General features: G+C 41.7%; 1 protein-coding gene across 4 annotated transcripts in view; it reads left to right on the forward strand.

The window, feature by feature from the left end:
* Positions 1–1,424: 1,424 nt before the first annotated feature.
* dyrk4 (dual-specificity tyrosine-(Y)-phosphorylation regulated kinase 4) overlaps positions 1,425–22,695 on the forward strand; it is a 35,447-nt gene continuing 14,176 nt past the window's right edge. For 2 of the 4 annotated variants that reach the window (XM_030426941.1, XM_030426942.1), the window contains exons 1-2: positions 1,425–1,656; positions 2,220–2,289. In XM_030426941.1, the coding sequence (XP_030282801.1) occupies positions 1,616–1,656; positions 2,220–2,289 (111 nt within the window). In that variant the 5' untranslated portion in view covers positions 1,425–1,615. Of the gene's footprint in view, positions 1,657–2,219; positions 2,290–17,571; positions 18,127–22,033; positions 22,578–22,695 lie in introns of those variants that run through there. The other 2 variants (XM_030426943.1, XM_030426945.1) reach the window with 2 other exon arrangements.

Genomic DNA, 22,695 nt, shown 5'->3' on the forward strand with positions numbered 1-22,695 from the left:
ATTGCAAGTGCAATGGCATCACCACAGACGCCTCTTCGTGTCAAGTGAACTGTTTTGAGGGTTTTTTTTCTGACCCTGCCCTATGTTTGAATCATTGTTTAGCAGTGCAGAAGAAATGAATATCAGATGAATGCTGTGTTGAGTTTCAGCGGCATGCCGAATGAGACCTCGATTGGCAAGCCGCTAACAAAGTTTTAACTATGTCATTTACCCAGACAGTGTCAGTTTCAGTAGGTAGTCTCCTCTGAGTCGTTTGGAGAGCTCTGTTTAGAGTATTGGAGGATGACTTTATTTCACAATACAGGGACGAATCCCTCATAAAAGATTCACGCTGTATCCATTACAGGTGTTTGACTGAGCGCTTTCACAAATCAGAGGCAGAATGAGAAACTGAACATATAACTTCAGCATTTCTACCATATTCCGTCAGAGATATTCATTGTAACAAACTCCTCCTTTATTTTGCCTACTTTTTTCTCCCAGTACTGTATAGGACACAAAAAAGGAAAAAGGACAAAGGCTACAATTTCCACACTGTGTAGGTTTGGAGAAGAAATTCAAAATCAGAATATCACTGAGGTCATTATACAAACTGGGAAATATGTATCTTTTCCATAAGTGAACACACAGGCTGTTCTTAGAGGAAGGTCCCCAGAACACAGTTTGAAGCCTGAAAGGTGGCAGGGTCTGCCACATATAAACAAAGTAAAACAGTATGATTGCAAATAAGTGTACCATTCCATTTGAATTGTGCCATGAATCACACATATGATGTTTGTCAATTCAAAATACCATTTTTCAACTTGCGAAAGTTGCACTTTATCATAGAACTAATGAAATATAAGAGCGCGAAATTATGTAATTTTAAAGACCACACACCCAACAACTCACAAGCGCTCACCAAAACCTGTAACTTAAATATTGTATAACCCGTACATTAGCAGCTCACAGCACTGACAAACAACCCTCTCACATAACCGCACATGTCAATATGACCAGATCTATCATGATCAAGCGCGATCAAAAAATCTATTTGTCCGTCTCAATTCACCACCGTGCAAAGTTTAAGGTCCCCTGGGGTCCAACGTAAATGGGGCGTGACTTGGGGAATTTTCTCTTCTGATTAAAAAATAAATAGATGAAAAATCTTTCCCAAAACTACACAGTGCACCTTTAACTTTTCCAAAACACACATTATCTCTGTATCGCTCAAATCTTGGAAGATTGCAGTGCTGGTGTACGCTGCCTACAGCCAGGAAGTGATGTGTTAGCCTTACCGTGACCTACAGTAAGAGGAGAATGTATAGCTCAGCGGGTGTCTGCTTCTCTCCCCCTTTGTCCCCCTCTCTCTCCTTCTCTCCCTCTGACTCCCCCCTCTCGCTCTCTCGTTCTCTCTCTCTCTCTCTCTCTCTCTCTCTCTAACACGCACCTGCCAAACAGCTGCGTCAGAAAAGAGGGAGAATCAGTCAGACAGTCAGTGAGCCCTCCTCAGTGTGTTCACTGTGACAGCCGCTCAGCATCACGCACACCGCCAGCTGTGTGTCGTCACCGGGCCGGAGCCTCCGAACTCACCGCTGGGCATGTGGCGCGTGACCGCCTCATCATTTATGACAGCATGAGCGCGCCGAGCAGATCGTCAGACAGAGGGTTAGCACGGTACGTTTCTAGAAGTTTGTTGTCGACGAACTCACTGTTTACGTGCTGCAATATTTGTTGCACACACTCTTCCTCTGAATTAGCCGAAGTCAGTGTGATAAGTATGTGTTTAATTCTATTCAGACACCATTTAAAAATGTGTTTCATTAATATCGTCATCTTCTTAGCTAGCTCACACAGGTCATCAACCAAATGAGACACCCTATCAGTAGCTTAGCACTTATAGCACTTCTTGACAGACTTTACACCTCTATAAAAACAGGCGGACCTCCTCGGTGTGTTTAATATGAGACAAACCAAACAGGTGCCCAGAAGGTGTCAGTGTAGTTTATGCAATGGATACTGCTCCCCATCATCTTACAGCTGTGACTGTCTATAAGAGAAAAACAGCTCACAAATGCATGACATCTAAACAGTGTGGTCTCTAATTTGCCTCAAGGTCATGGGCAACATTAGCAGCTTTGTGCGAGAGATTTATTTTTGAGCCACTGGCATCATTAAAGAATAGTTTCCATGCATGTGTGGGAAGTCACATTAAACTCAGATTTTTTCCTTTTGGACAGGAACGGCACCAGGAATAAGCTGGATAAGCTGTTAAAGGAGAGAAAGGGCATCTTTCCGCTACTGATTAAGGTAAGGGGGGTATCATGTGTCAATATTTAAGTTGTTTTCCTAACTTGTCAGCCTGACTGCTTCGGTATATCACTTTAAGTTATAGTTGTGGCCATGTTTTTGTGTGCCTCCAGGCAACCCTACACCCTGTGTCGCGCAGCAGGCCATCAAATAAATGTTATTTAGGAGATTGTGTGCACTCAGCAGAAGTGATTTATTAGGAACATGCTCTGCCTTGTGATGTTCCTGGCCTGCACGTCCGCAAGAGGAGGTGCCCCTCTCGAATTTGCAAATGTTGGGAGAGCAAAACTATGCAACCCCGAGCCATCATAAGGCCACATACTGTACACCTGGGGTTAACTCCGTCATCTCCTCTTCCTGGAAAGTTCCACAACTTCCAGCTCTGCCCTACAAGGGCACGTTTGCACAGCAGTGGACTGAGGCAACCCCTTTGTCCCTCCTTCAAAGCCCCTCAGACCTCCCTCAATGAGCTCCTATAGAACACTTGATTCCACTCTTAATACAGATTGGACGTCTTTGCCATGAGGCAGTGAAGCAGAAAAGGACTGAATCCCTTTGATGTGTAACTGTGAAGGACAGTGACGTTCGTCTCACTGAAAGTTGACTGGACTGGGTTTATTCAGGCTATATCCTCATCAAACAGAGACAGTTTGATGAGGATGAAAGAATGAATAGGCAGGAAACACAACGTAGATATGAATATGGGACATGAAGGATGTCCCATTCAGATAATAGAAATGAATGAATGGTTGCACATGAATGTGTGCAGGTGTGTTTAGGAGGGAGGGAAGTGGGGATTTCATGACCAACAAATAAGGATAACATGCAATAATAATCATAGTCATTGGTAAATCTTAGAAACCAAACTTAGACTTTATTGTTCTGTTTTACATGTAGAGTATTGGATACTGGAGGCAGCACTCTTTAATGCTTAATCCCATCATGGTCATTTTATTTGCTTTCATCTTAGCATCCCCTCACATGTATATTTGTATTCATTAGCAATGGCACTTCCAACAAGTTGTCAAACCCAGAGACAGTCAAGATGAGAAAGCTGAAATCTTTGAACGTCAGTGAGAAATTGGAAAGAGCAGAATCTGAGGCATCGTTTGAAGCTGTTAGGGTTCCCGCTGTGGACTCCATGCTCAGGGTGTCAGTTCAAAAGATTTTCTCCTTTTCTAAGTTAGGATATCAACGCAGAGCATTTGCGTCATTACAAAATACAGACGCAAGCAGCTGCTCTCAGCCGATGCACCATATCCCCCTCAAGATGTGAATGGCCTTGAGACTGTGGGAAGCAGCCTGTTTTCATGTTTGCAGCTTTTACATGAGATGACTCACTACTGAAGTGCACCTTTGCATTCAAGGCTTCTTACATCAGAAAGTTCTGTCAGATCCTTCCAATGAAGTGCTGCATGGACTTGCACGACTTATTTTGGGCATTTGTCCACTCGCTGAAAACTAATCTTAAATCTCTGTGCCAAAAATATTAATACTGAAAGTCTGCAGAATGGATGTATCACAGCGTTTATGTAGGGTTACACTTTATGTGCATGGATTTAAGAATATTCTAAATGCAGAGTTTGTGAAAGTTTTGAACTTTAAAAGTGGCAGGAAGCAGGCTACAATCAACAATCCAATCCCAAAGATATTCAGTGTACAATGATAAACAATACAATACTATACAACTTTATCGTCAGTTTCCACTGAAATTAATTTTGCATCCTGAGGCAGTTCTGTTCAAGAACTTTACTCAAAAGTTAGACATATGACATATATGACACATATTTGTCGCCGTACAAAGCGCATGCGACATTCATGACCATAAAACATATCACATAATATCCCTAGATTCAGATCTTAGGGAGCAGCACACTGATTTTAGCTTAGCAGCAGGAAAGACTGATGTATAAAATGATTCTTCAGCCTGTTGCATTTAAATGGAGGGACTCTTTACATGTTCATTTTGTACAATTACATGTTTATATGTATATACAAGTCTATTCTGTTTCTTATCTTATAAATTATATTGGTTTTTTTTTTACTATTGTTATTGTTTTTTTGTAATATTCTGTCCCTTAGCTGCTGTGGCAAAAAAATGTCCCCGTCTGATTCTGATTCTAAATCGCCTATAGACCTTTTCCACCGCAGACATTGTGACTTCAAAGCAGGAAAAGAACAGGTGTGACCAGTAATGTTAACGATGTCTTCAGTCTATTAAGTATCCCATTAGGCCTGTCAGTGATTGAACATGCACAATACTAGAGCCCAGGAACTATTTCACCTTAATTGAACTCAGCCTTCATTAATGTTGTAAATGCCACCTATGCTTTTCCTGCTTTGACAAATCAAAATGTCTGTCATGAATGGTGCCTATTAGAGGGCAGAAGTTGTTGTTCTAATAATAACATGCGAGGAGCCAGAAGAGAAAAAACACTATTTGTAGTTCTGAGCATGCTCTTGTTGTAGGTTGTTGTAAAACAGAGAAAAACTGCTAGTGGCTTTGATGTTACTCTCACTGGAGAGGCTGTGACCAGAGAAACAGTTTTTGTGTTCATGCAATATTAACAAAATGTGAAAAAAATAACAATTTTGACATCCACCCATACCCACACTACATCGGAGCCACTGAATGACATCCCTGGAGGCAATTTGTAAGATTACATGCCACTTCCTCTGGAGCCACTAAAGGCTTTATATTACTTTTTCCACATATTCAGTTGTACTCCCCAAGACCTCTAAAAACGCTTTAACATGCACAATTGGTGGAGTTACCCTCTAACTAATAATCAATGCTGTTGTTTCTGTGCAACCCAATCTACAAACACTGTCTTTGCGCTCTGTCAGATCCTAACCTGGATTATTTTTTGTGCACTTCATGACCTGCTTTAGAGTATTATTTATCAGGGCAGATCCGTACACCTGGCCCAGTCATCACCCCCGCAGACTGTGGAATAGGGAGCGTGCCTCCCCATTATTCTGATGAACCCTGCCCCTGATAGGGTTTCTCATCACAGCTTTGTCCCTCGTTGACACCGGACCCCCCGAATTAAAGCCGGTCATTTACAGAGAGAGAGCTCACCTCTGCTGAATTACACACTGATATCAGTGTCACTGAGCATAGGGTTCACACTGCCACTTCACGGAGCATCAGAGGCTGTGTTTAATTAATATTACCAATATTATAAGCTCGGTTGCGGTTCTTCTTTTATCTGCATAATGTGTGCACATAATATTTTGCTGACATGTGTGCAGTTTGAGTTTTGTCCAGGCTTGCAAGCATTCATGGGTACCAACAAAAAGGCCTCAGGCTTGTTGTCAGGGCCTTCACATGGACCTTGCTTCTCAACATGTGAATTTCCATGCTTGTGCACCATAATAGACCCAGGCATAGCAGCATCCTCTGTACTGTGGATGACTGTTTCCCTCCTACTGGTCCAAGGCTGAGCCTACTTGGGCTTCCATGATGTCACAGCTGGTTTTCAAGGCGGGGACAGTGTTGTGGTGTTACTCCAGAGAGGACAGCTGGACCGAGACACTCCCCAAGTCTGATAAAAATTAATTGGATTTGCAAAGAATGCTGGGTAAACAGCCACCCAGGGAGCTTTTGTTAATGATTGCCTGGCTTTGTTGCTTGAAGTGTCTGTTTTCCTTTAACAGTGAGTCATGCAATACAGAGCTGCTAAACAGGGTATGCCAACTTCCTCCCCCGTCGCACCCTCTCCTTCCATCTCCATAGGCTCAGCAACATTGTTGTGTAATAATTTGTGAGGTCTTATCTAAAATATTGTTATATAATGTTGACAGACTCAGTGAATCCCTCGTACATGTTATTGTAACATAACACAAGATTGTGTAGCTCTTTTTTTTATCTTGGAGTCAGCTTGCAACTACTACCACAGTTTCTAATTCTGCAACCAAGATCATAAATAATATTAACAATAACAGTAGTACTTATACAGGTAGCCCTCTAATAACATGTCTGTAGCATTTCTATGAAAAATTTAGAAGAAGGCAGATCAAATTGTTAGACAACTAATTGTTAATGAACAGCCAAATCGCCGGGATAGAAGGTTGGCAGTTAAAATTTCTGCAAACCACTTATATGTTCACATTTGTACAGGTCATAGCGGAGGTTGCCAGCGAGGTGCCCACAGGCACCTAGTCACCCACAGTGAGCTTACGAGTCACCCGCAGGTTACCATGAACTTTGACTTTTTCCTATATATGTAGCCTATTAAATGTATAATAGTTTCCCACCCATATGCTTTACTTGAGCAAGCAAGTATATTTGGCGACCCCTTTCAGCATCTTATACTATATTTTCCTGAGGTGCAAGGGATGGTGGTGGCTTCAGTGACTGCATTTCAGGACTACATTTTCAACATTTCTATGTGGGAATCTTGGACAATTTCCAGCCATTTTGTGGTGACAGACTTTCCTAACCTAGACTGTAACTTGAACAGATCCTAAGCACAGCATTGGCACAACATGAAATAGAAACTGAAACCTAAAGAAGTTGCAACATAAATAAATGTAAATCTGTGGTTTGCAGGAATATTTATTGACAATATCTGTTTTGGTGAATGGGTCAGGGTGTGTCGGTATGAACCTGTAGCAGCTGCCAGTGCGGTAGATTACACCTGAGCCTCGGATAATGAAGGCATCAGAATCTAAGACGGGATCTCCTTTACAGACTCAATCTGTCCACTGTGTTTTGAGCCTCTTGTATTTGGCACCCAACGACAGCAAGCGTTCCAGCGCTCATTGTCCAAATCTGCCACACATGTCATCACATTAACTCCTGCAAATTGCACTAATTGTTACAATTTGAAGGCAGTGTATTGTCTGTGTCAATCTAGGTCTGACACAGGGTCTTTTGTATCCAGGTGGCAACAAAGACGGATCACCTTGCGAAGTTGTTTTGGAAGGTGACAGGAGAGTTTGTGTTTATGGGGTCAAAAGAAGGGCTGAAAACTCTCATCTTACCAGGAATACAAAGCTCACCTCTGCCCATCACCCCCGTGGGACCAAGGAGACAGGCAAGCGGTTTCAGAAGGGCAGAGTGCTGGGATACAGGCAGTGATTAAATAAGCCATAACTTAGCTGGTTTAAGCAATGGCATGAAGATTTTAAATGAGTGAAAAGAGAGTGGGGTATATTCTAGGAAAACTCAAAGTGGGAAATGAGATATGCTGGAGTTTGGTTCATTGGTAGTAATGTCAGAGCCCTTTGAGGGCAAGGTGTGGGGCCTCAGAGCTGCCACAGATGCCAGGCCATCATCACTCACACAGGCCTGGCTGCGCGAGTGCCTCTCCTCCATCCTCAGGTTCTCAGCGCTGGCAGGGCAGAGTCTGGGGCATTCAGGTCAACACCTGCACTAAACATGATACGGGCTGAAGCCTGCAGTGTTGTAAGAATATTTAGCACCGAAACCAGTGACACACACATTTTGATTATAGATATAAAGTGACAAACGTACACACATGCACCTGTGCAAATTTTTACTCCGTACCTGCCTCAGCTGTCTCGCTAGTGGGCCAATTATTTCATCGGATCGGCTATATCGAAATAACTGTGACGTCCTGTGGGGGCGAGCTGAGCCAGACATGGGGCCCTGGGTCGGGTCTCACCCCAGGGAAGGGAAGCAGCAGATCTTAGATGAAAGAATGATTAATGAGGTAAGACTTCCAAGGATTTGGGGAGCGGAATATATTGCTCTTAATGGGAAAGACTGCACTGTTTGAAGTAAAGGTTGTATTGGAAGCAGCTGTTGAGTATTGAGTGTTCCTTCTGAATGTATACAAAAATGTAAATCCAACAATGTCTACATCTCTAAAACTGGCAAGGACATCAGTGAACTTCTATGCCTGCATTTCTTACCAATATGTGAGGAGTGCATTGTAGGAACTAATGAAAGTAAGAATGTCTTCTTCAAATATTTAGGACCCTGTGTTTCTTTGCTAGAAAGTTTAAAAAAAGTCAGGACTTTTTTTCTGCCTGAGACTCACATTGTAGTGCAGTTCTATAACTTAACATTGTATTGTCTAACTTTAATGCTAGGGTCATACAGACAGAAAGTTTTGCCTTTGTATTGGAAATCAAAAATTTAAAGTTTTAAGAGAATTGCTTTGCAAAAAGAAAAAAAAATTATGCTGCATCAGTGAAAGTTTTGCAGATCATGTTTCTTTGAAGGCTGTCTCTCTCAACGTGGCCGCAATGTAAAGCAATAACATATGAGGGGAGAGATGGACAAATATAACCTGATGCTCCACATGGTTTGTTACATGGAGCATGCATTTTCAAAAAATATTTGGCAGGAGCAACAGTAGGAGAGATTTACTACCAGCAGAGCCTGTTTGTAAATCTATTTCTTACTGAAGTCAGTCAAAAGAAGAGTGAAAACATCTTTTCCAATGAGAAAAGCCTTCAGAACAGTTTTTGCACTTCCCTCAATACAGTATACTAGCCAGTTCTGATATAAATTATGTTTTAGCTGCTACGCTAATCTCCTGCAGAACTACCATTGTTGTTTTCAAATAAACAGTTGACATTTTCACTTGCTGTCACATCTAAACCATATGCCCATGCTCGTACAACGCAGATTGGTTCCATACCTGTGTGTTAGGTAGTGTTGTAGTATTTGAGCTCTGGCTCAGGATCGCTTTTCGATAGTCTTGGTCTCATCTGAGACTCAACTGCAATTTTACTTGGTCTTGTCTGGGTCTCACAAAAAGAGGACACCGGAATTTATTTCAATAGGGATTTCAATGTAAGGATTTTTCCCCCATACATTCTTTACTTAATGACGATTTGTATTGAAAGACAAAAGTCATACAGAAAACAATGCATGGACAACATTTTTTTATTGTTAGGTCAATAGTAAAACAGTGATAAGGAGGGTTTTATTTGTTTTCTGTGGGTGTTTTATGGGAATGTGGATAATTCAGGGCCACTGAAGACTGCCTATGGTTAGCATGCCTTGCATTTTGGCATTAGTTTGTCATGCAGCACAGGACTCATACTGGTCTTGAATTGGTCTCACCCCTCAAAGTCTTGGTCTTGTCAATACACTCGGCTCTTGGTTGAAGTGGTTTAACTACAACACTGATGTTGGACCACAAGTGCAGAGCTTAAGGCCTGGCAAGATGGGTTATCAAGATCTCATTGCAAATCCAGCTGCCTTGCAAGGTGAGAATAGAGTAGGAATAGAGTTTCCTGAGTAATGACGTCTTTGAGCACTAGTCTATAACTGTGTCTGTGTGACAGATATTTGCTTTTGGTGATACAGAACTCGATGACAAGAAAATATGAGGACTTCATCAGGTTGTGTTTGCACTGGGGCACTGGATTAGCTAAAAGGTCTGTACTTTGCACTAGACTCATCAGTGGGGGATTAATTTTTCAGACGCACGGTTGGGTTCGTGGAAAAACACTATTGCTTATAATACCAGGGAGGCAAGGGAACGTGATCTGTGGCCCAATTCTGGCAATTTCTGTGACAGTCTGGGTCTCTGTCTGATAAAGGAGACAGACAGGAAGGGTTATGGTGTCTGTTTGGGAATATTAGAGTATATGAAATTATGTGTCATGTCTTATGGAGCATGAGAGGATTACATGTACTCTGTGTATTTAGGTGGTCTTGATGGGCCGGCACAGTTGACACAAATATGAAGTACTCGGTCAACCTCCACCTCCATTAATCCACCCACACAAACACCAACAAAAACACATGAGTGGTTATGAAGTATGAGGAAAATGTGTCTTTGTCAGTGTGCACAGAGACTCTCAGTATGAACACAAGCATAATGATAAATTAAATCAAATAAAGACAAAGACATGATTCATTATAATTAATTGATTTTTTATGTTTTATTTTTATTTTTTATTGCAGAATCATAATGTAATTATGATCAAAATCAGTGAGTCGAACAGTTTATTGCTTGAACATGAGTTTAATTATTATGTGATTAGTGTGCATTTGCCATATTAAGAAAACACTATATTGCCAAAAGTATTCACTCACTCATCCAAATAATTGATATCAGGTGTTCTAATCTCTTCCATGGCCACAGTTGTATAAAAGCAAGCACCTCGGCATGCAGACTGTTTCTACAAACATTTGTGAAAGAATGGGTCGCTCTCAGGAGCTCAGTGAATTCCAGCATGGCACTGTGATAGGATGCCACCTGTGCAACAAGTCCAGTCGTGAAAGTTCCTTGCTCCTAAATATTCCACAGTTAATTGTCAGTGGTATTATAACAAAGTGGAAACGATTGGGAATGACAGCAACTCAGCCACAAAGTGGTAGGCCATGTAAAATGAAGGAGCGGGGTCAGTGGATGCTGAGATGCATAGTGTGCAAAGGTCGCCAACTTTCTGCAGAGTCAGTTGCTACAGACCTCCAAACCTCATGTGGCCTTCAGATTAGCTCAAGAACAGTGCATAGAGAGCTTCATGGAATGGGTTTCCATGGCTGAGCAGCTGCACCCAAGCCATACATCAGCAAGCGCAATGCAAAGCGTTGGATGCAGTGGTGTAAAGCATGCCACCACTGGACTCTAGAGCAGTGGAGACGCGTTCTCTGGTGTGACGAATCGCACTTCTCCATCTGGCAATCTGATGGATGAGTCTGGGTTTGGCAGTTGCCAGGAGAACGGTACTTGTCTGACTGCATTGTGCCAAGTGTAATGTTTGGTGGAGGGGGATTATGGTTTGGGCTTGTTTTTCAGGAGCTGAGCTTGGCCCCTTAGTTCCAGTGAAAGGAAATCTGAATGCTTCAGCATACCAAGAGATTTTGGACAACTCCATGCTCCCAACTTTGTGGGAACAGTTTGGGGATGGCCCCTTCCTGTTCCAACATGACTGTGCACCATTGCACAAAGCAAAAAAAAGACATGGATGAGATAGTTTGGTGTGGATGAACTTGACTGGCCTGACCTCAACCCATCTTTGGGATGAATTAGAGCGGAGACTGAGAGCCAGGCCTTCCCATCCAACATCAGTGTGTGACCTCACAAATGTGCTTCTGGAAGAATGGTCAAAAATTCCCATAAACACACTCCTAAACCTTGTGGACAGCCTTCCCAGAAGAGTTGAAGCTGTTATAGCTGTAAAGAGTGGACTGACGTCATATTAAACCCTATGGATTAAGAATGTTATGTCACTTAAATTCATATGCGAGTCAAGGCAGGTGAGCAAATACTTTTAGCAATATAGTGTATACATCAATCTTAGGTAAATATACTATTAATATTATAATGACTAAAGCCCCAAGTAAAAATACATTCCATTACTATCGACTAGGGGTGCAACGGATCAAAAAACTCACTGTTCAGATCGTTTCATGGATCAGAGTCACAGATTGGATCATTTTCGGATCAGCAAAAAAAAAAGAAAAAAGAAAAAAGACAAGACAAACATAATTTTGTAAATGCTGCGGTGATAAGCGGTTGTTGAGCAGCCTTCATTTTCACTCCTGTGCCTACACACCGTCACGGTTTTATCCACTAACCTCTTTCCTTCATCATTATATTTGACAGGGAAGCCAAAATGCTCCCATACTGGGGATTTAAATGACGCTGGGCGTTCAAGCTCCTCCATTCCTCCGCTCCCCATGACCACGCGGCACCTACACCTAACAAGTGTGTGGATTGAACATGCGCACAACTTTTCTTTGTGCAATCCGCGGATCACGTGTGTGCCGAACCGAAGATATTGATCCGAACGGATCACGGATAAATGATGATCCATTGCACCACTACCATCGACTAATTGTTTCAATTAAATAGCCAAGCCCTACTTGATATCTGGTAGGTATGGTCTGAAATAACTATTTGGGGGGGGTTATATGAGTTTATAAAGGAAATCTGATTGGTAGCGATCATATCTTCAGTATCTATGGAAGAGGATTAGGGCCACATGTGAATTTTTTTTTTAGTTCTGACTTTAAAGTCAGAATTCTGAGAAAAAAGTCAGAATTCTGAGAAAAAAGTCAGCATTCTGAGATTAAAGTCAGAATTCTGACTTTTTTCTCAGAATTCTGACTTTTTCTCAGAATTCTGACTTTAAAGTCAGAACTAAAAAAAAATTCACATGTGGCCCTAATCCTCTTCCGTAAATATCTGATTATCTGATTTGCAGTATTTATTACCACAGTCATTTATCAAGATGTTGAGCGAGTCACCATTTCCTTTAAGTTACAGGATGTGTCATAATACACAACAACTTGCCACCATCCTCTCATCAGTAGCAACATATGTGTATCACTGTGTACCCACCCTGTGTATTTATACGTTACAGCAGTACAGAATGTTCCTGACCAAGGCCGGCAGCAAACATACAGTTCAAAGAAGGCGACCGATTAGACCTTGACAGTGCTTCACCACAATCAAACACTGGCTTGTGTCACTGGACACATGGTGAAATAAGGAGTTTGTTTTTTGTCTTGCTCTCTTCACCACAGTGGAGTGAGCCTCTCCACATGGCTAATGAGATTTGGCTTGGCCTGAGCCCCACTTAATTTTCAGCTGTGTCCACTACATTCACTCACATACATACACGTGCACACACTGACTCACACAATCACTTAGTCTTTTCATTCAGAATGAGGACAATCAGGCAAGCATTCAGAATGTTACCTGATTGTAATTACTTTGCAATAATAATAGCTCATCGGATGTTCTTTTAAGGTCATATTAATACCATTGTTATGTAGATAAATATTTTTATATATATAATGTACATCTGCAGAGCTTGTAGAAAGGTGTACATTTCTCTCTTTTCCTAATCAACATTATTATGATTACAATTAATAATTAAAAATTTGTCAGGTCCAAAATGATTGTTTGATGGTTTTCTTGATCTCTGTGTACAAATTCTGTCAATTGGTTCCAGCCTGTAACAAGGTTTGTCAGCCAGTAGCTGTATCACATTATGTGTTTCATCAGCATCAACAGTCTTTGGAGTTGCCAGTTGTGGAAAAAAATAGCAACATTAACTAAGGTTAGCTAACTGGCAATCACTTGAGGGAGTGGATGATTCAAACAACAGTGGTGTTGTAACGATCGTGTAACTTAATGGAAGGGGGAGAAGGACAATGCCATTTAGGGGCTGAATTTTATCAATAAGACCTTTAATACACTATCTGTGTGCTTGTTTTTCATCAGCTCTGATGGTTACAGTACCTCTAGTTGAGTCAGTCCCTCCTGTGCAAATATGAACCCCTGGGGAATGGAAACTCAGATAAGAACCTATTTATAGCAATGGTTTCAGATTTGGAAAGAATATCCATTTCCACAATTGGTTACACAGATAGAGTATTGACCTTAACCATGACTGTATGTCATATGTTGTTGAAGGTAAATGTTCCTTTTAGTCGTAGTCTGAATTGAATCTGAATTTCCATTCATAAATAGCTGACACATGGCCACAAACTCTCAATGTGCACTTCTTTGCTGATCTTTTGCCATTAACATGGCACGTGTAAGTCACAATTGAGCCTATAATTGCCCATATGTCTGTGAGTGTGTCTAAGACGGTGTGCTTGTGTCAACTTGTGAACTCGACCCATATCTCACATGGTGACATGCTGTCACTGAGAAGCCTGCTGTGCGTCTAAAACTGTAGATGTGGCAGTCCACCTGCCAGCCAGGTCAAACTACCCACACTATTCTCTGCCAAATGGAAAGAGACTCTATCACTGTCTGTTTTGGCTGGCAGCTCACCTAGCTTCAGTTTGCCTCGTCTGGCACCTGGCAGCGATTAGCCAGCACCCAACAGAATGTATGGCACCGGGTTATGGCCCTTCTAAGCGGAGGTCATTTGGCCTCGCTTTGACTGTGTCTGATCTGGCCCAGTGTAGCCTGTCCAACCACCTGCTGTTCACTCTATCCAGATCTGGCCAGGTGGTTAATAGATGTGGGAAGGCTGAAGCCCACCAGTCTGTCAAATGACCCTGTTATACTTTGGTTCAGAGCCATGGATTGAATTTTGTAAATGAAAAACCAAAAGATGTGTAGGAAGAAAAGAGATCCAGCAGCTACCAGTAAAGACTGGTTGATGGGGCAGTAATGAAATACAGTCGCCTGATGCTCCACGCTACAGAAATAGCAACATTTTTCCTGTCACCAAAAAAAGGTGATTTACAGATTTTATTTTTGGTTGAGGGGCAGGACACATGTGAGCAAAGATACTTGTCACTAAGAGGAAGTGTCCCTCTGAATACATGAAAGACCTTTCAAAATATCAAGATATATATATTGTGTTTCGCAATATAGCCAAAAAATATCACAATATTATTTTAAGGCCCAGCCCTAGTTGCAACCCATTAGTACTTAGCAGTGATCTCTACATTATTATATGAGAGCACAAAGTGAACACATCTGTCGGCTGGTAATGAAACGCTGCACTGTAACCTTCCTCATGAGGTTAAAGGGAGAGTTGGAGCTTATAGTTTCTAGTCACCAGTAAATAATTTAAAGTAACACTTCACCTCCCAATTTTACAAAATCAAGGATTTTAAAATGTGCCTCTTCCCTGCAGTGCTGTTTATCCATCTAGATTGATTTGGCATGAGTTGCCAAGGTTTGAATATATTGGCTGTAGAGATGTCTGTCTTCTCTCGAAAATATAACATGGAACAAGATGGCGCACCCATCCAAAAAAAAAGCCTCTGGTTTTCCCTCTGATTTCCTCCAGCTGCTTGACATAATGAGTGCCACATCAGCGTGTTTTCACCAGGAGATAGGGCTGCACAATATGTCGTTTGAGCATCGCCATGTACGTGTGTGCAATAGTCAGATCGCAGAGCCTGTGATGTAGGACGCAAATGAACTCATCTAATTTCAAGGGTACCTGACACACACTGTGCATGCGGACTCTGCATGCGCAGCGATCCACCAATCACATTAGTTCTTAATCAGTGTGCCGAAGCAGACCATGCCCCTGCACATGGAGTAAGTCGCTGGTAACAACATTGAAAAATGAGCAACGAACAAGAGAAAATCGCGAAAACAAAGACTTTGTGCAAAAAAGAAAAGCAACGTCAGTTATCTGGAATTATTTCGGTTACAAGAAGGATGATATTGACCAAACACGTGTTCTGTGTCAAAAGTGCCATGCATCTGTTGCCACGAGAGGTAACACGACTAATTTGTTTGACCATTTACGTCGGTACCACACAGCAGAGTCCTGCACAGGTCTTATTTTGAAAACCCGCTTGTACACGCCTGTATACTTAAAACTGCATCCGACCCGTTTTCCTATAGTAGCACAAATTACATTTCGCACCCAAGCTGACCCGCTATAAATTGTTACCGACGCCCGACGCGCACCCGAAGGAAACTTAGACTGACGTAATTTTTTAAATGAAAGTAAGCCAGCTGGGGAATGGAAGTTCTGGGAGGGCACAAGCATGCATGAATGAGCTCATATAAGATATGAATGCTTATCATTTTGAAATGCAGCATAACATAAAGTGCTATTCAGGTCATCTGATGAAAATTCCTGTATTTTTTCATATCACAAAATATATAGCAGGGTTAAAAAAAATCGCAATGTCAGTTTTTTCCAGTATCATGCAGCCCTACCAGGAGAACAAGGTTTTTCAATTTCAGGGCCAGAATTTGCCTCAGAACTGGAGCCAGAGGAGCCGGCAACGAAACTGGACTCAACAGCATCTACAGACATCATGACAAAAGTGAAGAGACCGAAGAGGAAGTTGACAGAGGAAGCTAAGAAGATTAAAAGAGAAAGTGCCCGAGTAAGAGACAAGAGTCAGACTGGTTTTTCAGTCCTTGGCGAAAGCTTTGCTAAATAAAAGGCTGCATGACTGATGCCAAGCTAGTCTCATTGTTGACTAGTAAGTTACATTAGCCGGCTTTTGTCTTTTGATGTTGCACTTCCTTGATGTATGGCTGTTAGCAAAGTTGTCAACGCAGTAGTTTTTGATCATAAGCCAAGTCAGCACATTTTATATTTAGCTGTTAGCATGTTATAGCCAGGTGTTATTGTCCTTGGTTCAGGTGATGTTTTTGATCTTGATCTTTGCTGTTGTCATGTGTAGCACGTGTGCAAAATGACTGCCGCATGGTGAAAAATGCCCAAGCATGCATGTTTGCTTCAAGTCAAGTTTTCAAGACATTGTTATGATGTGCCGGGTCTTGTTTGTATTTTGCACATAACGTTACATTACATCTGACTAATTGTTAAATAAACCACAAATGTGTATTTAAAAGATCCGTTGCACACAAAAACAGTGTTACATTAATTTTTACATCACAAGCAAGAGCCTCCATTCCAGTACATGCACATTCCCCTCTACATGGTGATGCAGTGGAGTTTGGTGGAGAGATTTCTTGGCAAGAGACATTACTGTTGAGTTGTCTGAAGAGTCAAATTTATTTTTTGGCACTAAATGTATTTCTCTCAGCAACATGAGCCAAGTGCCATCTACATCTGTTATATTCAAGAAAATAAAGACATCACAAAGGTCGACACCTTTAAAACTTGGCAACTCACACCAAAACAGTCTAGATGGATGAATAGCACCACAGGTAAGAGACAAACTGTATAATTCATAATTTGGGTTTACTGTCTCTTTAATTATCAACAATTAATGGTAACAGAGAGGTTATTACAACACTTTGTTTCCCCATGACTACCTGCTGCCCTGAAGCTCATACTTAGTCTGTGTCCTATCCTGCTGTGGACCTTGCAGTTCCCTGTTGCTGTGTGCATTAGGCAGGAAGCCGGGGGCAGCCAGAGCGTGTTGGGATAAGCTTTCACTTCCGCATTATGTGTCAGCAAGACTGTTGCTGACCCGCAAAGGTTTGTGGAAGAAGCAAAGCAGGTGGAGAACCAGAGAAGAGATGGGGGAGTGTGGGGGATAAGAGGGTGACAGCCTCACTGGCTTTGTCTCCAAGATACAGTAGCAAGTTAGAAATCAGAGGAAAATTCCAGGCGTCTGTTGAACCCCATGGGAGGCCCATTAGAGCTGCACGTACTCCTGCCTGTCTTACTTCCTCAGCCCCATGAAGAGCCCACCTGGGAGGATCATGGGCTCTGCATCTACAGTACCCTTCACTCTCTCTCTGTATAAACCCCACCCTCCTCTCCTAACCTGCACTCCCAGAGGCCTCTTTTACAGGAAGCTAAGAGCCAGGCCCCTGCTGCTGTGTCTCCGGCTCAGGATGGGTCCCTTGTTGGGTGCCATCCATACGTCACTGGTAGCGGCAAAGACAGAGAGCACTACCTCATCAGTTATAGCAACAGCATCCTCTCATTGTCTGTCTGCAGCCTGCCTCACAACACTGTCTGTTCCAGAGTACAGATAAATAGTACGAATCTGACAAGGAAGAAAACAAAAGAGATCCAAGGTCTCAAATAGGTGCAAAATACTGTGTAACACAGTCCTGAGTGAAGGGGAGAGTTATGAGGAATCACAAGAAGCTCTGCTTTGAGAAATGATCCATATTTTTAAGGATTTGAACACATCTGAAGAAGAGGATGGGAAGTCAACACAACTGAACTTTGTAAGAAGAATTTTATTTTTTGGAAATGGAGTAAAGGATCAACGCCCTGATGTACAGTTTCTTGACTAAAAGCTGCAGGAAATTCAGGCCTGACAACATCATCATCATCATCATCATCATTTTCACACAAAATTTTGCTTCCAAGGGTATCTCATCTTTTGGAGGCTGAGGTGGGCTTCAGGGTGTGGTCGTGGAAGCATGGGGGAAATGTGCTATGTGGGAAGACGGGACCTCACCTGCCTGCTGTGGTTTTAGCCTCTTCCAGGGTTGCTGCTGGGGCAGGAACAGGAGGGTCCAGCCTGAGGTATGTTTGGAGGCGAGGCAGGAGATCAGATTACTATTTGTTCTACCCACATGCCCACACTCACTCCATTTCTCTCTCCCTAATCTGTTTTTTAGTTCTGATCATTTAAGTCTCTATTTTTAGTATTGGCTACTAGTAGCACAGTCCTCCTCGTTTTGGCTTATGACAGGCACACATAAATTGTGGCACTTTGCTTCATTAATCTTTGGTTGTCATGGTGAGATATACTGTATCTGCATTGTTTTGCACCGGCTGCTTCTCATCACCAACGTGTTGTTACCTGGGTGACAGGATGCACACAGCATAATAACTCTCCCAGGTGAACTGGGGCAGGGTTTACAGTGGCTGACTTGCTTGCAGTTTGATGATGTACTATTTCTGAATGTCATTTCAGAGCTAGAGCAAGACTTCTACTTTTAATTTTTTCTGCATGTGTCAATATTAAAGGAATAATTTGACAGTTTGGAACATGCACTTATTAGTTTGGTGATTGGTGATTGATAATTTCTATTGTGAAATATCGCAGTGGATGATGATAACATGATTGTTGGAGGTGGGGAGTGGACTATATGCTGTATTTTTCATTAGCAAATGACTGTTGACATCACTGTTTTCCACTGTCACTTTGACAGCAACCTTAAACTATCTCACCCCTCGCTAGCGAAATAATTTAGATCAACTCCAATATCCCTGGCTGGTGAATATCTGACATACATACAAAGTTAGCTGGAAAGCTATACTGAGGAAGCTGAATTAAGAAAATATATTAACAGAGCTACAAAGAATGTTGTTATAGTAACACAAAAATCAACCCTAACCCCAACACAAGACACACAGTGACAGTCAGGTTGAAAACAAATAATGAGTTGATGTCTGAAATCCAAAATCTGAAAGTGTAAAGTTACAGGCACCAAAAAACTGGCAAGAAAAAGGCAGGCAAAGGAAAATGGAAAAATAATACAGGTAAGTAATACTAAATTTAAGAACTAACCAGAAGCCACAGAGAACCAGGCAGGAACACATAGGAGACATGAGAACAGTCACAAGTCACAGGACACAGGAGATACAAGAGACACAGGACTGATATGAGGAAGAAAGCAGACAAACTGACAGAGTGATGGGAAAACACAGGCTTAAATGAATAGGAATGTTTAACAAATGAAACACAGCTGTATGTAGAAAAGGGGCAGAAAGTTGACAAAGACAGGAGGTAGAAAGTTACAACAAGACATGAAGATATAACTACAAAATGAAACAGGAACAAACTAAACTGGTTGGGTTTAGAAACAAAATAACTTGCTAAGGTTTAGGAAAAGATACTGGTTATATAGTAATGGACCATTTGACAGCATTGAGAACGTGTTAGAAAAGATAACTTCTCCCATGTGCATATTTTTACAGTCCTTTTCAGTGAAAAGGTTGAACTCATAAACACGATATCAGATAGTGCTTGGTCATGAGAAGGCTAGCTGCTTCCCCCTGTTCCAGTCTAAATGTTAACCTGAGTTGCTAAAATAACCTGCTGCAAGCAGCATAGCTTCATATTTATCATAGACACATGAGAGTGGGATTAACCTTAACATTGTTTTACTAATGGCAACAAAGTGAGTAAGGACATTTCACAAAACATTTGACAACAACAGATTTCTTTGGGTCTAAAATAATTTGATTCATCACATGTTTCTTTCATGCAGCAGTGTAGAGATGAAATAAGATGCAAGTCATTTTATCTAAAATGGTGTCACAGCCCCGCCTGTCATGCTTCGGCTGTAATCTCCGTTGTATAAGATGAAAGCCTGCTACTGCAGACCTTGTGTTTATTAATCAGGCCAGATTTAAAGGAGCATTCTACTTCTGAATGTCCCCTATCCCTCTTGTTCTTTCTGTCCCCCTAATTCTCCTGAAGGGCCACTCCACCACCAGGGGCCAAACACACTTTCAATCTCAACATAAATACTGAAATCATGTGTCATTCCTTGCTCGTTTGTAAGCAGCACCTGACATGTGTTTGAGATATGGCTCTAATGATTTAACTTTATGATTATTTGCTGTTTTTATTGTATGGTTATCTTATTTAATGCAACAACAGAGTAGGGAATAAGGGAATAGATTATGATATCATAATAAAGACGTAATAAGAAGGGCAGCTTCCTCGATAGTTCATCCCATCATCCTGTCCCAAGGCTAAGGCTGATTACTGAGGTGGCTATCGCTGTTGCATAACAGCTGTCATCTAATCATATTCATCTCCTGTACTCGTTCTGGCCTCCTCACCACATGGAGCAAAGTCGTTTTCTCCCCTGCAGTGAGGATTAGCTATTGGTAAACAAATGGTGACATGGTGTTAATGCAGTAATGTCTGGTTTCTCGTTACAAGATGTTCTTTCACTTGTCACTGTGGTCTGGGAAAAGCCTCAAGACACATTAAACTGAAGTTTGAGGATATTTCCTGCTGTCTGGGTTGAGATGAATGGGCATCCCTTGGTTTTATAAATTCTGATGTTTTAAAAACACATACTTCTCCCTTTTTTTTCTCTGAGAATTTAACATTTTAGAGATGTCTTCCTCTTCCATTTATGGACATAAACTCAGTCTTTGCTCTTGTAACTTTTATGCTGCAATTTTGATCAAGACTATTTATTGTGTTGAAGGGATTGGGCCTCAAGAGACTGTCCTGGTTAAATAAAAGTATGTTTCTTTCAGGTTGCAAATGTATTTGTATGAGCGCCAGCTTGTGTATGGTGACAAAAGTAGCTGTCCTCTCACTGACTGTTTTTGGATGTACGTATTTAAAGCTGCTGTAAGCGTTATGTTCTAATTAAAATAAGTGTTAAATAGCTCTGTATTCCAAATAAGGGAAGATACACTGTGCACAGCAGTGCTTCTCTTCTGGTTGCAGCTGTTAAAAGGGTGAACCACAGTAGATAAAAGAAAATTAATATTTCAGTACCGCAGGATACGCCTGACACCGTTTCATTAAGTTACATTAAAAACTGTCATGTCTCTCCTCCCCCTGCTCATGCAGTAAAAGACAAACAATTTTTTTGGTATCCCTGCCCACTTTATCCAATCAGGACAGCGAACTCCATAAAGAGGTGGTCCGGTTATGTTCGAGAACACACAAAGAGCAGGATCCATGTGTTCTGGTTCACACACCAGCAATGACAGAACAGTCAAAGCTACCAATTCCAGGTCAAACTGCCAAACAGGCCAAATAAAGGAAAATGCTTGAAAAACAAAAATGTGCAAAGAGAGGTGCCTCTGAAAAAAGGGAGAAGTTGTGCAAGAGTGGCGACGTAGAGAGGACGGAGCGGATCGCTAAATGCAAAACAGACAGCAAGTTAGTTAAAACAACGCTTACAGCAGCTTTAACACCTCTGAGGTGTTCCAAAGGTTCAAGCAACTGAAGAGACATTTGAGCTTTGTTTATCCTTTGATATTGACAGGTTTTGGAGCTCCTGGTCAAAACAGTAGCATACTTAATATCATTCTGTTAAAAGAAGAGACTCTGTTCTTTTCTTTCCATTTGAGGTGTTCAAAAGTTGGTGGGTTTTTTTGTTTTGTTTTGTTTTTTTAACCTTATGCAACAACTAAACATATGTTTATCAGCTGATATAACATGCCTATCATTCATTTAAAATTTATCCGAACTTTAAAGCTATTTTCATATTATCTTGAGTGATCCCTCTAGTATTGTTTTTCATTAAATACACTGCAGCCGGCTTGTTGTATGTGTTTCAACACTTGAAATAAAAGACGCTCTGCTGGAAACAAACACGATTGTCAGAATCATTTGAAGTGAGAAAGACATGATTTCCAGATTGTCTCCATGGCACGTTTTTGACAGCGTGGACCCGCTCTGCTTCTGCTTCTGCTTCTGCTTCAGAGCGAGCACACTACAGAACACTCAGCCTACTGTACATTGTGTGCGGCCACGACGTGCGTGCGTCGGTGGGAACCCTCTGTACGGCGTCGGTGTTGGAGAGCTTATCAGCCACACGGCGTGGTGTAGGTGGCGGACAGGCAGCGAACGGATAAAAACAAAATCTATATCGGGACAGTCCCAGCTGTCAGCGGCAGAAACCTGAACAGGTGGCCTCGACTGTGTCTTAGCAGTACGCGTCAAGGTGCAGAGACCCTCAACAGCTTGCCTCGCTCACTAATCTCCTCTCTGACGACAGCGCATTTACCTCGTGCGCGTAAAACCGGGAGTACGGCAGGTTCGGGGTTCGTTGGTCTTATCAGACGGCAGGATTGTACTCAGCAGTGTTGACCGAGTCCTCCTCACGAAGTTGCGTCTTGGAAAGCGTCTTGGTTTTGAGGCTTGATTGAAGAGTTGGATACAATGACTCTGTGTTGGATTTCATAATCTCTCCTCTGTGTTTGGATTGTCCAGCAGCTGTAACGACCGACACTGATAACAAAGCATGTTGCCAGAAATAAATAACAAGGTGAGGAACTTTGATTTGTTAGTGGATTTGGTTGCCAGGTTGCTAAAATAGCAGTTACTTTGTGTTTCATTCGAAGGTAATTTATACTCAGAGTGTGACTGTGATTTTTATGATAATG

The sequence above is a fragment of the Sparus aurata genome, chromosome 8 (assembly GCF_900880675.1).
Source record: "Sparus aurata chromosome 8, fSpaAur1.1, whole genome shotgun sequence".
Lineage (NCBI taxonomy): Eukaryota > Metazoa > Chordata > Actinopteri > Spariformes > Sparidae > Sparus > Sparus aurata.